This window comes from Erinaceus europaeus, chromosome 3 (genome assembly GCF_950295315.1).
Source record: "Erinaceus europaeus chromosome 3, mEriEur2.1, whole genome shotgun sequence".
NCBI classification, from domain to species: domain Eukaryota; kingdom Metazoa; phylum Chordata; class Mammalia; order Eulipotyphla; family Erinaceidae; genus Erinaceus; species Erinaceus europaeus.
Genome location: NC_080164.1, coordinates 119,189,274 through 119,207,015, shown reverse-complemented (window position 1 = coordinate 119,207,015; position 17,742 = coordinate 119,189,274). Strand labels below are relative to the sequence as shown.

The window sequence follows — 17,742 nt, the reverse complement described above, 5'->3', positions numbered from 1 at the left end:
ATTGATCAAATGAGAAATAAATCATAATCATTCTATTGAAAAAGTCAATTATGAATAGATAAGTAGAACATAAATTAGCATATTGAAAATGTAAACACTATCAGCCAAACTTATGTTTGACTTCTAAATCCAATAAAACACTTAGCCCAACAATAGGCCAATTCATATTTTCTCCATATTTACACAGAACATTCACAAAAGACCATGTTTTGAATCATAAAATAAGTTTGAAAGAATTAAAACCATACAATTAGTTGGCCAAAACTAAAATACAAACCACTAACAAAGTGATCCTGTCTCATCAAAGGGGAAGTGGAGCCTAAGGTTATTAGAAAATATTTTAAACTTAATTAAAAGCCAACATGTTAACTTGTGAAACACTGTTAGGTACTTAGTAGGAAAGTTATAATGCATTTTACATTGGGACAGATGAATTTAAATACATAGCATTTAAATGAAAAATAGCAATGAAATTGGAAAAAATAGGAAAAATGAAAGATTCTGTGGTGAGATCAAATTAACCAGCCACTTTGACCCAGGAGAGCTGGGAATATGGGGCAAAGTGTTGGCACACCTGTTCAGTGTTCCAGGGCCCCACCGGCAGTGGTGAGACTTCATGAATGGCAAAACAGGGCTGCGTTATTTTTTCTTTCCCTCTCAATTTCTGTCTAAAACAAAGGGATGAAATAAGGGCTTTTGAAGACTTCAAAAAGAAAATAAAGCCTTGAAAGAGTATACCAAAATTCACTCAAGAAGACAAAACTAGTACAAACTATTTCATATTTCCTGACTAAGAATCATTATAAAGCTATAGCAATCAGAACTTGATTTTCACAAAGGACTGAAGCATCACCTGATCCACAGAATCATATCAACTTTTTTTTTTTTTAACAAAGACAAGGTAATTGCTTAACATGTTGGGATAGTTACATATCTAAATCCAGATAGATGACAACCTAGTCCTTCTTAGGCAAAAATAATTCCATATGGATAGTAAACCCAAATGTTAAAGCATATTAACAGGAAAATACTTTGTGGCCTTGAGTTAGACAAAAAATTGTCAGGTGTGACATTAAATCAATCCCTGTATTCCACAGGGAAGTCAGTCATTTCTCTGCAGTTTATTTTAAATATCGCTGCCACTGTCTTCCTCTACCACTGAACTGACAGGACACACATTTTCTACAGCAGAAACCAACTGTCTTCACCTCCAGATACTCTTAAAGATCATTTGGTTTCAGGGCCTATGAAAAGGGCATGTCTGTGAGTAATTAAAATATTTTACTAACCAGTCTGAAAAATGTTTCTACTTCAATAGTGGTTACTCATGTAACCTTTAAGGACTTCACTAAAGTTATCACTTGAAAGTGTGTACTCAAGATCATGGAATTGTCTACCCTGGTTGTGGTAGTGGTCATCAACTCAGATCCACTTCAAAAAAAGTGGATTTTATTGTATACAATTTTTAAAATACAACTACATAAAAAGCTACTAGGCTTGGAGATATGTATTCGATTGACAGCTTCTATACTACAAGCTCCTAGTAAGCCATACTGTCTCCTCAATATTAAGAAATTCTAGCTTGGGGGGCAGGTGGTGGAGCACATATGTGAGATTAATGCTCAAGCACCCAGGTTCAAAGCCCAGGTCCCCACCTACAGGAGGAAAGCTTTACAAGTAGTGAAGCAGTGTTGCAGGTGTCTGTCTTTTCCCCTCTATCACCCCCTTCCCTCTTGATTTCTGACTGTCTCTATCCAATAAATAAAGATAATTTAAAAAAAAAAATTCCAGCTTGACAATGTGCAGCAATACATCCATCACCTTACTGCTCCAGGACCTCTGATGAGAGCTCTTGGGATACCTTCAAGAAGTGGAAACAGTCAAATCAGTTGATCCCAGTGTTGACCGGATTTGTAAATGAGGCCTCCTTGGACCATCCATCCCCCCAGTCGAACCCTCAGGTGGTACAGTCCTGTAAATGATACCAATGGGACTAGAGGAAGAGTTATCCAACTTAATCCGATCATTATTACTTTACTGATGCACAGAATTGTGAGTTAAGAAACCCGTTGATTTAAATGCCATGTTTTGAGGGTGGTGGTGTTTTTTTTTTCTTCACAGTATTACATACTTTGACAAAATCATCCAGGAGGAGGTGAGTTATATTCGATTCCTACTCACCCCCAAGTTTATTTTTTATTTTAGAGATGTTAGAGGAAATTCTTTGGTCTCTGAAAAAAAAGAAAGAGTTTATATTAATAACTAGTTCCCAGACATTTATGATGGTCATATTTATACTAATCCTTTCATCCACTGTGGTTATATTTTAAAAGTGACATTCAGAAATTAATGTTCAGAGAAGGTCAAAGATAAGAGTGAAGGAACTAATGATTTATATGACAGAGAGATGAGGGGACAGAGACTAAGGGGGAACATTGTCACTATTGGATGGACATTGGAAAGCCCTGTGTTCCCAGGAGATGACTCAGTGGTAGAGCACAGGTCCTGTATGCATTAGGCATTTGATTCCAGACCACACACACACCATAGTTCAGAGCTGCTGTGGTACACTGCTCATTCTCATATAAATAGAAAAATCTAAAACTCTGCTATTTCAAAGCCAGAAATTAGTATGTACAGGTTAAAGAAAGGAATGTTTCAGATTCAACTTAAGACCTGACCAACAGTAGAACTGTAGTGCTTCAAATATGATTATGACTTGGTTATTAGCAGTTTTGAAATTTTTATTAATTTATGAACAGCGTACCCCACAAGTTCGTAACCAGTACTAAATAAGATCCTTACATTCCTTACCACCCTCCAAGGGTTGGTTGGTTGGTTGTACTCTGACTTCTACATTTATACCTCTCTCAACTATCTACTACTTAGTGGACAGTTCCCATAGCCTCTTCATTTTTTTCTTTTATATTTATTAATGAGGGATAACCACAGCAGCATACTGTCATATAGGATACTAGGGATTAAACTCCTGACCTCATGCTTACAACTCTGTAGCCACTGAACTACTTTCTGGCCTCCCCACAACTTCTTTATCCCTTTAAATGTGTCTGGCATTCTATGTTCTGTGATTCTGTATATGTAGGTTTTTCTTTTATCTGAACTGGTTTGATAAAATCAAGTAGAGTAATGAAGTTAATAGTCACAGGAGTTTGTACATGTGTAACATTTCTCAGTTTTCCACATAACAATTCAACCTTCACTGGGTCCTCTGTTAGATATTTTTGTTTTGTTTTCTTAATGAGATGAACCTACCAAGAATTTCATTAGCTGAATATATAAACGGTCGTAAGTTTCCTCGAGTCTCCTTCACAAAGTAATCAATGACGCTGAAAAGGCTTGGGAGTGTTACCTGTATAGAGAGCAAGAGAAGGTTCAGCATCAGTTGTTTATAAAGTTTGAGTAAAACCATCATGGGAGGTGGTGTAGTGGATGAAATGTTGAACTCTCAAGCATGAGATCCTGAGTTGAGACCCCAGAATCATAGGTGCCAGAGTGATGCACTGTTTCTTCTCTTTCTCACTAATAAAGTAGGGGCAAGGTGATGGTGTGCCTGGCTGAGTGCACACGTTACAGTGCTCAAAAACCCTGGTTCAAGCCCCCAGTTCCCACCTAAACCTGGGAGGCTTCACAAGTGGTAAAGCAGTGCTGCAGGTGTCTCTCTGGCTTTCTCACTCTCTCTATATCCTCCTCCCAAGTGGCAGACTTGGTTGAGTGCACACATTACAGTGTGCAAGGACCCAGGTTCAAGGCCCACATCCCTACCTGCAGGGGGAAAGTTTCACGAGTGGTGAAGCAGGGCTACAGATGTCTTTCCCCCTTTCTGTCTCTCCCCCCCTTCTCAATTTCTTTGTCTTTATCAAATAAATAAAAATAATATATATGCTCTCCTCCCTTTCAGTTATACTCTAGCCGAAATAAAAATATTTTTAAGAATAGAGTAAGACAAAAGTAACTGAAATTTAATGGAGGTAACTATATTTCCTAAACTCTTAAAAAATCATATCAAGACTTCAACTGCTCACTGAAGGACCAAATTTTTATCTTACATGTAATTACTCTTAAGTATATCAGATTCCCTATTGAAAAATTAACAGATACTTTCTTAAATAAAAAAAAAAGAAAAATTAACAGTTCTGTATTAGATACATTTTTGTGGAGAATGATTTGATACCCTGCTCTTCTCTAATTATTGCATGAGAATATGACTAACATTAGGCCAGAAAATACTCCTTCTCTGAAATTTAAACAAGTAGAGGAACAGGATACTAAATTCTTAATAAGACGGTTATTACAACAAATACAGATTTTTTTCAAGGGTTCAAAAAAAAAAAAAAAAACCTCAACTTTCACAAAAGACTCACATTCCAAACATTCAAGCAGCTTCACTCAGCTTTTCTGAAAGGCTTACATTAGTATCTGTTTTCACAAATGGAAATCCAAAGAGAATGTCTGCCTTTACAATAGTGAAAAGCAAAATGAGTGTTTGGTGTTTATTTTGCAGCAAATATTCAAACTAGAGTAGCTAGAGGGGTACCACCAAGCCCCTTCCCCAAGAAACTACTCTTTATAGGCTGTGAATTTCTACCACTCCTGTCACTATTAGTGACACTATTACTTTTAGGTCTTTGGTACGATTTGGAAGGTTGTTTTAGAGATCTGGGAATACTCAAAAAGTTTACATAATGCTAACAACTGCTTCATTTTCTTTAAAAAATTTTTTTTGAACTTTTTTTTTTAATTATTTATTGGATAGAGACAGCCAGTAATCAAGAAGGAAGGGTTGAAGGAGAAGTCTCAGTGTGCTAGAGCACAGGACTTGCATACCTAAGCACCCAAGTTTGAACCCTGGCACCTCCATGTGCCAGAAATGAGCAGTACTTTGTTCTCTCCATAAAAAGAAATAAAGTAAATGTTAAAATGAGACCACTTTGCCATGTGCATGACCTAAGTTTGAATCTAGCCCCCATTTCATTGAGGCAAACAGAAGTGCTATGGTCTTTTTCACTCTTTCTCTTCCTCTCTGTTTCTATTGAAAGAAGAAAGAAAGAAACCAAGCCAGAGAATTTAGCACATTATCTCACTGTAATTTAATAATTTACTTGACTAGTAATAACTGAAATATATTGCTCACCTCCAGGTAATGACAAAAACTGAACTTGATGGGCTATGTAAAGTACTTACCTCTGAGTCTAAGACAATAGCCTGTGGTTACGTTATATAACTGTCATGGTAAGTCAGTTGGGGTAGAAGAGTTGCAGACATGAATAAGCCCCCTCCCTTTAAAAAAAAAGAAAAGAAAAAGAAAACCTTTTCTTTTTTTTCTATTACTGCTATTAAAAGGGAATTTCTGAAGCAAGCATTGGAAGGCTGCATTCACAGATTTTTTAAATAAGGTTTTTATTATTATTATTGGATAGAAACAGAATTTGAGAGGGGAGGAGGAGGTAGAAAGGAAAAGAGACAGAGGGACAACTGCAGCCCTGCAGCCCTTATGAAGCTTCCCCCCTGCAGGTGGGGATGGGGCTTGAGCCTGCAGCCTTGCACACTGTAATGTGTGTGCTCAATGAGGTACACCACTGCCCAGCCCCCATTCACAGATAAAAAAAAAAAAAAAGAAAAGCAGGTTCAAACATTTATAATTGGGAGATGTAAGACAGGTGCAGAGCAAAAAATATTTTTCTCTGAAACAATTATATTGATAAAAATATGCAGAGAAAGGTAGAATTCTCAGTTGATTATCTTGAACTCTGCCTCGTCCATCAACTCATATCTAACTTCTTACCCTAAGTATGCACTTGTTGGGGGCTTTTCAACAGTTTTCTTTAGCTTGTAGGCAAGGAGGCTGGCTACCTCTTTGTATTCTACAAAGTCAGTGTGTGTAGGAGCACAAAAAAAAAAAAAACATTGCAAATAGCTACTTACAGGCTTTTCCAGTTCAATAGTATAGTTTTCTCCTAGGCTCATTACTTTGTAGTGCTTGATCCTTGGCATACTAAAATGAAAATTAAATAAATAAAACTACTGCATCAAATCAATAAATCAAACTAAAGTAAGTATAGAATATTACCTGCATAGTAAGCCTATTCATTATAGCCTGGCAAAATAAACAACAAATATATATATGTACGTATTTTATATACTTATATATTACATGTATACAATATATAAATAGATTTATGTTTATATAACATTTTATGTATTTTTCACAATATACACGTTAGGTGGTTATAGCTTTGTTCGTTTTAAGTTAGCTAGTTCTCTTTCACTCCAGGGGCAGAGTGAGTTATATACTAGGGAAACCCGGGTCATGGAGTGGGTGAATGAGAAGAATAATGGGGGGAGGATTAAAAACTGAAAATCTTTCAGGCAGAAGTTATTTCAAGACCAGCAAATTACAAAGTAAACACTATCATAAAATCCTATGTAGATAAATATATACACTTTCATTGTTAAAAGAAAAGCAGGAAAGATTATGGAAAGCAAATTATTATCTACTTCTTCACTATTCCATTCAGAAAGCTCTTGAGGGCCATTCTTTCTGTTACCTTATTTACCATTTTGGATGTCAACTAACTTAGAAATGTAGAAAAAGAGAGCAACAAAAGGGAATAAATAAAATAAATATTAAAAAAAAGAAATGTAGAAAAAGCTACATAGTAGGAACTATAAGAACACATAGGTGGGGATGCATGTACAGCAGATTTTTTTTTTTATGTTTTCTGTTCTTTAATCATAGCACTGTGAATTAGCTGCCACCCCAGACACATGATATTTTTTTACGATGCACTGCTTAAGAAGCCCATTCTATGTACCCTTGTACTTTAGAGTTGGTCACACTATATATCTGGAACTGAATAAGAAGCCATCACATATGCTACTTGCTAGAATTAAATAAACCAGTTTGTACTGACAGAAATCAGTGTCCATGTCAGCTAGTTTTGGGAATACTAGTAGGTATTCCTTGAATCACTATGACAACAGTATTAGACTTTCTCTAATTGTTGAAAGGTTAACAAGCACTTATTCTGCTATCAATCTGCTTAAAAACCATTCATTATCTGTCTTTGTCTATCAGATTAATCTCCCTCACTCCTCCATTTTCAGATCATGTTTCTGTAAAGCCAGATATACCTCTAGTCAATAGACTCTCTCCTCATCTGATATACACATATCTTGGCAGAATAGCATGTTACTGGGTTGTCATACTAGCTAGAAATCAACTAATAAATTAATCCCAACAGATTATTCTAGAGCAGGGTTGGGGAATGCCCTGTGAGTGTATAGGGCTCGAGAAATCTTTTGGTCTGGCCCTGCCAAGGCAACTGGAGCTTTTTCATCACCACATTAAGTGCTCATTTTTAAGTTGATCACTATTTATAATCTGTGAATAAAGTTATAAGTGTCCAAATGGACTTTGGCAGAAAAAAAAAAAAAGGCTCCCTACCCCTGTTCTAGAACTCTACTTTAAAAACAGAGGATAAAACCTAATTAACCCTCTGCCTTTTTAGAAAAAGGAAACAAAAATAATTATTCTTTCATGCTGACCATTCAGGAATCAGTTACAGACCTGTCTGTAAAGGAAACATTTTTGGTCTGAGGAGGTCTTTCGAGCATGCTTATTTGGAGTGGTCTGCTCTGTCCTTATCTCTAACCCTAACCTTAAAAAGATCTAAAAAGAATAGTTGCTTTTGAAAATTCACACTAAGACTGGCAAATAGCTCACCTGGGTAGAGTACCTGTTTTTTCATGTATACTCTGGCACGTTGATGTGTGTGTGTGTGTATGTGTGTGTGTGTGTGTATCTGTCTGTCTGTCTGAAAAAGTCAGCCTAGGGGGCAGTAAAGCACCAGAGACACCAATAAATTAAAAGGAAAATACGAATTCCAATTAGAATTCCTGTATCCCTTTGAAATAGGTGACCATTATTCCCTGAAAGACTGATAGATTTAAAGGGCATGAACTTTATTACTAGAAAGGTATAAGTTTAAATTCAAGTTCTGCTATGTGAGCACTTTAAGCCATTTGTCGATGGAACAGAGAAGACAGTGCCTTTCCTCCTAGAGAGATTGTGAATTCAGATTTGAGAAATCTTGAGTACAGTGTCTGACATATTCAAGTAAATTAGAACCCTTTTTTCTTTACTGCCTTTAACATATATTGCTATAACTTGGTAATGTCTATGAACAGTAGTGTGTTCATTTCTAAGTCATGGAAAATACTGTTTGCCTCACTTCTTACTGTGTCTAACTGAAGTATTTGTCAAGCCCTGGTACAGTAACTACACTACACTATGTGGGGACGATAGCCTTCGTTAGTAACAGCCATAGCATCCTCAGTGTTATCATTTATGGTTAAGTTGTAGGAGGAAAGGTAGCAAAAGTTAACAGGTCTCTAGGAACTTTTGACTAACAGGACCAAGTTCTGAAGCAGAAAGTAAGGTAGAAAGAAATTCCATTGAAGTCACTTGGGCTTTGACTGTAATGTTTGACCTTTCTTTTTCTTTCATTTATTGTTTTGTTTTTCCAAAGGAAAGGGGGTAAGAAGAGATTTATAAAATTGCTGTCTTGAGGTTTCCTGATTATGACCTCAAAAAAGGTCTGAAAAACAAAACAAAACAAAACAAAAACAACAGGAGTCGGGCGGTAGCACAGCGGGTTAAGCACAGGTGGCACGAAGTGAAGGGACCAGCAGAAGGATCCCGGTTTGAGCCTCTGGCTCCCCATCTGCAAGGGGAGTCGCTTCACAAGTTGTGAAGCAGGTCTGCAGGTGTCTATCTTTATCTCCCCTCTCTGTCTTCCTTTCCTCTCTCCATTTCTCTCTGTCCTATACAACAACAGTGACATCAATAACAACAACAATAATAACTACAACAATAAATAAGGGCAACAAAAGGAAATAAATAAATTTTTTAAAAATACTATTAATTTTAAAAAACAGTGACCTTAAATGTGGTGATAAGTACTTGTTCTCAGCTTCAGACCACAATTCTTACAAAGAAAGGAGTTTGCATAAACATACATTTTTCTTTTTTTTTTTTTTTAAATGAGAGCATTGATCAGCTCTGACTTATGGTGGTGCAAAGGATTGAACCTGGGACTTTGGGTCCTCAAGCATGAGAGTCTCTTTGCAGAACCATTATACTATCTTTGCATAATATTTTTCTGAACTTTTAAAAATATTATTGGATAGGAAAGAGAAATTGAGAGAGGAGGAGGAGGTAGAAAGAAAGAGATACCTGCAGACCTGCTTCACTACTTGTGAAGTTCCCCCCTGCAGGTGGGGAGCGGGGGCTTGAACCAGGTCCTTGTGCTTAGTACTATGTATGCTTAACCTGGTGTGCCACCACCCAGCCCCCTGCATAATTTTTTTCTACTGCATCCTTGGGCGGTGGCTTTCCAAGCTATTTGTACTACTAGCTCAACATGTAGTCATGACAGTATCAAGAAAGCAAAAATACATATAAAGCTTGTTGTGAGAATGACTTATGTCTGAAGAATTCACACACCGTTGGGCTGGGTAAAGATAGATGGCACTGTATGTCAAGTGGAGTCACCTGATAAACTGGCAGAGTGACTTTTGCTTCTCGCTGAAAACTTTAGTCCTCCTACTCCCCACCACACACACAGGTGGAGGAAGTTTACTTTCAAATACTGCTTTGTAAACAAACTTGTCCTTTTCTGGAATGTTTGCCCAAGCACAGTCATTAACTTGCATGGCTGAACCCTTTTTTCTTACAACCTGCAAGAGAATGTATTGTTTTTGTGGGTAACACAGGTGCTTCCTACTAGTCTAGACTTCTGCCAGTCTATAATAAGCTTGCAGTCAGTCTCTCAAACTAGTAAAACTCTATGATTACTACCTTATAATTTTAAGTAATCGTAAGCAGATATCATTAAATTCTGACATTCTAAAAGATCTGTTGCAAGGTTATAAAAAGTATACTACAATCCTGTATATCATAGAAATGATTTATAGGGACATTTTGTAATAAATGTTAAATTTTTCGTTAGCCACTTTCAAGTATAAACTATTCCCCAAGATCTAAACACACACACACACACACACACACACAAAAGGACTCTCATTTTAGAATTCTTTAGTTTGACACTTTACTTTCTAAATGTGACCATGTTTTGATATTGGGTTATTAGTTTTATTAAATGCTATAAGTATTTATGACCATCAGCTGTACAAAGGCATGAATTTTCATATAAATTCAAACTGGAAATAAGCTTACAATGTATAGAATTAACTGACATTGATATAAACTCTTTTGGCTTAATTTAATATAAGTTTTAAAAAAACAAAGCTGTGACATCAAACTCATATCCTAAGTATGGAAACTCAGCTCATTCACAGACCACATCTACAACAGTAGCTCACTACTAGAACACAGTGCAAAAGCTATTTAGTATGACTTTTAAAAGATTAGGCTGCTATTGTGTAGGAAATATAGTGCTTAAAGAGCCATTAAGTCTTGAAGTTTTGCCCATTTCATTCAGAATAGTAACATACAGTTCACAAGCAAATGAATCAAGCATTCCATAAAACAAAGAATGTGAAGAAAGAAACTAATTTCCCTTTTATGTGATTTAATTTTTATTTTAGGTAGTTAGATTAACTTTCTTTTTTAAAAAATTCTGTCTGATCAATGCTCTGATTTAAAAAAAAAAAAGTCTGTAAGGATGGTTGGGGAAGTGGTTCAGTGAGTAAACTCAGAACTTTGATGTGTGAGGCCCTAGATTCAGTCCCAAGCACTCTGTCTGTCTGTCAGAGAGGTGATCTGGTCTCAGTTTCTCTCCTCTTCAATACTTCTCTCTCTTGTAAGAATAAATCTCTTAAAGATTAAAACATTTATAAGATACATTTTGATTCAGTTTTTTATATGTTTGAAAGTGTAATAGTTAAGACACTCAGTATTTTATGTAATACTCAATTTCCTACACCTTGAAAAAGGACAAACTCTTTGATCTAGAAAGAGATACTACATAGAAAAATGCACTTTTGTTTCAAGAGCTGAGAAATTCTACTTCTAAGCAGTCATACTCTTTATTCCTTCTATGATTTGTTTCAAGGTGGACAAATAGAAAAGCGAGTTATAAATGAATAATCTATATTCTGCCATATAGTTCTTCTTCTTTTAGCGTTTGCCCTTCTTCCGTAGCCAGTCAACAGCGTCAGGTTGAAAGCTGTCAGGAGCTGCTTGTTGCTGGCTTTGAAAGTGACTGGGATCCATGTGGATTCAGTCGGCTAGGAAGGATCGTCAGTTTCCCCAATGAATGGGTACTCATATAGTTGAGAACCCATTACTCCAAATATGAGCCCATAATTACTAGGAAAATAAAACATAATGAAACTGAAAATTCTCTAACTTCATACTCAGAACTGGATCTGGTTTACCATGTAACATTCTTGCTCTGTATTCAGTGCACATGGCTAATGTATAATATAACTTTCTGTGTATGAAGTAACTGGCAAATGAATGAGGCCTTCAGGGCCATGGCTTATACTTGCACTTATAATGTCAGAGTTAAAATTTTGTTTTGTATGTGATTAGTTTCTTGTACTTCTTAATTCAAAGTTAATGCCTTGATACTTAGTCTATTTGCAGTTAGTGATATTTTTGGTGGATTGGTGCTGTGATGTCCCTCAGTCTCTCTATCTGTATGGAAAAAGTAGCCCTGAGCAGTGAAATTGTGCATGTGCAAAGTCTCAGCTCTGGAAAAAAAAATTCTGTTTATGCTTTTATATGAAAGAAAATCATTTATGGAACATTTTCATTTAGGACAGAAATCTGCATATTTTAAGTAGATTGTCAGTGTGAATGTGCTTACTAAGTCAGAATCCCCATAAAAATGCAAGTTTTCGGGGGTCGAGTGGTAGCACAGGGGGTTAAGCATACATGGCACGAAGCATAAGGACCGGGGTGAGGATCCTGGTTCTAGCCTCCAGCTCCCCAACTGCAGGGGGGGTCGTTTCACAAGCAGTGAAGCAAGTCTGCAGGTGTCTATCTTTCTCTCCCCCTCTCTGTCTTCCCCTCTTCTCTTCTCTCTGTTGCCTTGCTCAAAGGCAACAAAATAGGAAAAAGGCCTCCAGGAGCAGTGGATTCATAGTGCAGGCACTGAGCCCCAGCAATAACCCTGGGGACAAAAAAAAAAAAAAAAGCAAGTTTTCATGGACTCTAATAGCTGGAGTGAGCTTTGAACAATCCAACCTTCTTAGCCACACTACACAAAAACATTTTTTTGTTTATAGGTGTAGACTTTATCAAAGGGGAACCATATTACTAGAAATAAATTATTAACTTGACAAGAGCTCTTAAATGGGCCTTTAAAAAAAAAAAAGATAACCAGATAGTGTCACATCTTTATTCAGTGTTGTCCAGTGGTGTCTTATGTCATTGAGAGTTAAACCCATATTCCTACACAGAGCTGCAGGACTGTGAGAAATCAGTCACTACCACCATCTCTGGAAAAGCACTCTATGGCTTCTGCATTTCTCACTTCATTGCAGTTCCTTGAACAAAGTAAACTGCAGACACTTGCCCCTAAACATATGCATATGCTGGCCCCATTGTTCTGGTCCCAGATACTGACGTAGTTTCTTCCCTCACTTCCTTCAGGTCTCTGCTTTCATAAGTCAGTCTATAAAACAGACCTTCCCTGGCCAATTCTGTATTAAAACAATAATAGCAAACAGAAACCATTTCTTTCTATATCCTTCCTGAGACTTTCTGTCCCCTGCATCCTTTATTTTACTCCCATAGAAATCTTATTACCATATATATGATACTTGAATTCATGAACTTATTTGTAGTCTGTTCCTTCTTATAAGAAAAACTTTTTTTTGAGACTATAAACTCTTTAAACAATGATATTGCTTTGTTCATTACTTTTTCTCAAGTATCTCTAGTAATACTGAATCCATAGTAGTTACTCAATAAATATTTGTTGAAGTAAATGGATAAATGAAGAATTGGACAATACCCAGGTCTAAAATAATTTGCTCTTTTTTTCTTGCCTACTGACAATATTTGCCCTCGCCCAATAGCTAACATTACTTACATAGCATTCTTTGTTTTTGTGTTCAGATTTAAGCCCTAATAAAATACATTGCAGTTGCTGACATGGGCTTGTGTGATTTTCCTTGCTAAGGTAATAGCATTCATTTAACAATTCCATATGATTAATTAAACATACTCTATCTCCTGTCGGATGGTGATGGAGTAGTTTCTACTGTCACTACCAGGTCTCAGGATCATATTTCCCAATGAAGGGTTCTTCTCAAGCATCTCAGTGGCTTCTTTCCTGGAGACTGTATAAAAACATCTAGAGGTAAGATAAAAAGTAGAGCCTTTTTTTTTAACTTATGGAGAGCATTGCTAATTAAAATGCTACTAAAAATGACTTTGAGCTGCATTAAAATTTTTCTCAAAATTTCCAGCTTTATTATTACAATTACAATGAATGAATTACTATTATTGTAAGATTTTACCACCATGGGTATGCTTATGCTAAGATCCTGTTACCAAGAAGGACCTGAAACGTTATCTACTTACTGACAAGAATATAATCCACATTACATTTGAAAATCTAAAACAAGTGGAAATTGTGTCCCTAAGTTGGCTTATAATGGGCTCTTGGATAAATATTTGTTCATAGTTTCTTTTCAGGTATGTAAACCATTTCTTTCTTTAAAAAAAAATTTAAGTCTTTATTATGATAGAGAGATAAGTGGGTGAGAGAGAGGGATAAAGAGAATTATAGTACTGCAGTACTGCTTCAGTGCTGGTGAAGCTTTTGCCTCACAGGTTCGAATCCCAGGGGCTCAAACCCAGGTGCTTTTTCATGGCAACATGTGTAACTTACCAGCTGCGAGGATGCCTGGCCTCCCAAGACATTTTTTTTCCCCAAAAACATTTCTTTTTTCTTTTTTTATTATTTTTTAATTTATTTTTTATTGGGGAATTAATGTTTTCATTCAACAGTAAATACAGTAGTTTGTACATGCATAACATTCCCCAGTTTCCCATTTAGCACCATTCCCAAAAACATTTCTATACATGCGTTCCTTATATATTCTCTGAACTAATTCCATTTGATATAATTTTCTGGTGATGTTTTTATGTGCAAATGTTCTAATAAAGTTCTCATTTTTAGAACTAATATCATAGCCTAATGAAATATATAGTCAGAGAGAAAATCTGGCAGAATATGAAATACCAAAAATTTAACAGCCAGAATCCATGAGTGGTGAGACAAGGAATGATGTTAATCTTAAGTAAACATATTTTATTCAGCAACTAAGAAAAAGAAGCAGCCTGTCTGACATTGAACTATCAGTCCCTCAGTTGTCACTGGGTTTAGCTCAGTGGTAGTTGATAGCTTTCAGTGATTTTAGTATGAATAAAATGTGCATCAGAACCTGATACAAAAGATGGTGTTAGAGGGACATTTCATTGACAGGACCAAGATTCTAGGAGGAAAGAACTCCTAATCTTCGTCACACCTTTCAACAATATAGGAATATTGTTGCATATAAGAAAGAGAGAGAGAGAGAGGAGAATTCTACATGTGTTGTGCCTCTTCACTTTCCCAACATCTTATTCACTTTATGAAATGCCTTCCTCAAAATGTAAATTTAGTGACTGCTCACTAATTGACTGGGCAAATGAATAGCATTTAAAATTATTTGGTATTTTTAAATAGAAAATCAGTTAATCATAAAGTTGCATGACAAAAAAGGAATTCTTTTCCTTCCTTCTTCACAGCCACTTTTATTTAGGGTTGAGCTTTGGAAAGAATATCTATTTGGTCTAAAGGTGTGGGTGGATGGGGATTTCCTGTGTGGTGAGAGGGTTAGTTCAGATCTGCATTTTGCATTTGTTGATCATGACATAGGAGAGGAAATGTGGCATGTACCCTGAGATACACTCTTTATCCATGAGACACCTTGTTATCCTTAGTTTAATGAGGCCAGTAACTACCTCTCCTTGATAATTAGAAATTATTGTTAACAATCTAAAAACTGGAGGTCATTTGGGCACTTACGCTGGCATAGGGTTCAGTCCATCCATGTAATCTTCGGTTGGCTCCTTCTCTTTTTCCAGAGATGTACTTGGTAGTCGTTCTGTCTCAATCCTTCGTTTTCTCTCTTTCTCTAGGACTTCATGTAGTCTAATTACTTGCCCGGGAAGGAGTGATACATGTTGGGGAACTGACAGCTAAAACCAATTAAAGCAGTAGGTAAATAAAAATAGCAAAATAAACTAATTTCAGTAGTTAGTCATTCCTGAACTGAATAATGAACCTGTTTGTTCCCTGAGAGGGACTGGTGGGCACAATCACAATTTAGGGATTTGGTATAGAGTAAGTGGCTCAGAACTGCCTCAAAATCCAACTTGAAGTGTAGAGGGTACCTGAACTTCTTCCGAGAACCGTTCTTATGATATGGTTCTAGAGCAGAATTTACCCATATTGTATTCCAAATTGATCCAAGTAACAAATCTCTCAGGCTGGTGAAATAGCTCACACAGAGACTGTATTGGTTTACCATGCATGTGGCCCGGGTTTGAGCCTGGCCCTCTCTCCACTGAGAGAAGCCTTGGTGCTCTGGCATCTCTGTCTTTGTTTCTGTCACTATCTGCCTCTCTGCTTCTATCTAAAAACAATCTCTCAGTTGTCATTCTGACTCACTCATTCTCATCTCCAAAGAAAGCCTAGAGAACCTACAAGGGACTTAATTCCATAGTTAGCCTCGGCTAGGTACAGCCAACCATTTGGCAACACAGGTTGAAATGGAACTATTTGTTAGATGAGTGAGAGTCAGTGGAGGTCTACATCTTAGTGTGTTTATGAGTATACTTCAGACTTTGACGCACATCTTAGAATTATATACCTTAGATGGAGCTTTATTATTGAGTAGACTATTTGATCTTGATAATATCCATTTCCCTAATTTAGACCTCATTATGGCCAGCAATGTGCTAGTATAATACAAATGGTAAAATGTTTTCCTTTATGGGCTCATACCTATGCTCTATTTCTGAGACAGCCATGTCTGATCATCAGCCTGATCTCCAGTGTGGGGAATATACCTCCCAAAGGGTGTATAAAGTCCACTGAGGTATGGGAAGAAGACCCTAAAATCTCCTTTCTATTTACTTTCTATCTCATAAATTCCCAAAATTGTCTTTAGCTTCACAAAACAAATGTTTAAAGGTGATTTTTCATTTTGATAGTATCTCCCTCTAATATTGTATGCTATTCAGAAAACCTGCCTCAGCATTTTATAAATACATATCAGATGACTAAAAAGGGAGTTGGAAAGTATTTTAAGAGGCCATGTAGGCTATAAAATTTGGATTCCACAAAGAAAAACTATTAAAAGTATAAAACCAAACAATGACCTCTGTATTTATCTATTATTCTATAGCTAGCCTCGTTTATTTTCTTCACAATGATCGTCAGAATTTTCGATCATCTTGCTTGCTTACTTGTTTATCTTTTCTCCCTCTCCACCTGATTAAAAAGTATAAATCTCATGAATAAGTTTAGGAGTTTTTAATCTTTCTTTTTCACTTTTATACCATCAACAGGTTCACAGTAAGTGTTTAGCATCAATTGAATCAATCAACTAGACAAAACTAATGTTCTGCTTACCTCTGTTACTGTAAGAATGAAGCCTCTCCATTCTTCCCCACTTTCTGTGCTTTCTGTCTAAAGATGAAGATAAGAACAGAAAAATACAAGGAAGAAAACTCATGAATGACTATGAATACTAACACTTCTATTAAAGTGAAATAACATTAGGCTTTCACTAGTCAGTTCACAAAGCCTGCAGCAAGACTGATACATATTCTTTCAATGGAGCCCACTGCTTTAAGTCAAAATCAGTTGTAATTCTTTTTTCCTTTTCCTTTTATTTTTTTATCAAAACATCGTATTATTTTATTCATAAAATTAACAAATATGAGAAAATTTTATCACACAACTTTAAATGTCATTATACAACTTTCACAATACTTCAGGAATATACTTTAACCTACCTACGAGGGTAAGAGTGGTGAAGCAATGCTTCAGGTGTTTGTTTATCTTTCTTTCCTTCTCTTTATTTTCCCTTCCTCTCTCAATTTCTTTTTTTTAAATTTTTTATTTTAATATTTATTTTATTTATTTATTCCCTTTGTTGCCCTTGTTGTTTTATTGTTGTAGTTATTATTGTTGTTGTCATTATTGGATAGGACAGAGAGAAATGGAGAGAGGAGGGGAAGACAGAGAGGAGGAGAGAAAGTTAGACACCTGCAGATCTGCTTCACCGCCTGTGAAGCGACTCCCCTGCAGGTGGGGAGCCGGGGCTCGAACCGGGATCCTTATGCCGGTCCTTATGTCTTGCGCCACCTGCGCTTAACCTGCTGTGCTACAGCCCGACTCCCCCTCTCTCAATTTCTATCCCATCAAATTAAACAAGTAAATGTTTGTACAAATAATGTTGGACATGTCCCAGAGTCATCTGGGAACTTTGTGAATACCAGATTCCTGAATGTCAATTCAAGGACAAGTTTTATAAAACAGCAGGTAGGATCACTGACTTAGTCAGAGGACAGAAGCATCAGGTTTCCGTGAGCTTGTTTGTGTACTAAACAAGGGGACATGCCTTTTAAAGTCCCTATTTAGAAAACTGCAGTTCTTGGCAAAAGGCTATAAATATTTACGAAGTACT

General features: G+C 36.4%; 1 protein-coding gene across 1 annotated transcript in view; it reads right to left on the bottom strand.

Annotated features, from left to right (window-relative positions):
• Positions 1–304: 304 nt before the first annotated feature.
• Positions 305–17,742, bottom strand: part of STAP1 (signal transducing adaptor family member 1) — a 38,582-nt gene continuing 21,144 nt past the window's right edge. The window contains exons 4-9 of the mRNA XM_007530335.3: positions 16,683–16,739; positions 15,072–15,244; positions 13,221–13,349; positions 5,944–6,013; positions 3,274–3,370; positions 305–2,231 (exon numbers count right to left, since the gene is read on the bottom strand). Of these exons, the coding sequence (XP_007530397.1) occupies positions 2,197–2,231; positions 3,274–3,370; positions 5,944–6,013; positions 13,221–13,349; positions 15,072–15,244; positions 16,683–16,739 (561 nt within the window). The 3' untranslated portion in view covers positions 305–2,196. The remainder of the gene's footprint in view (positions 2,232–3,273; positions 3,371–5,943; positions 6,014–13,220; positions 13,350–15,071; positions 15,245–16,682; positions 16,740–17,742) is intronic.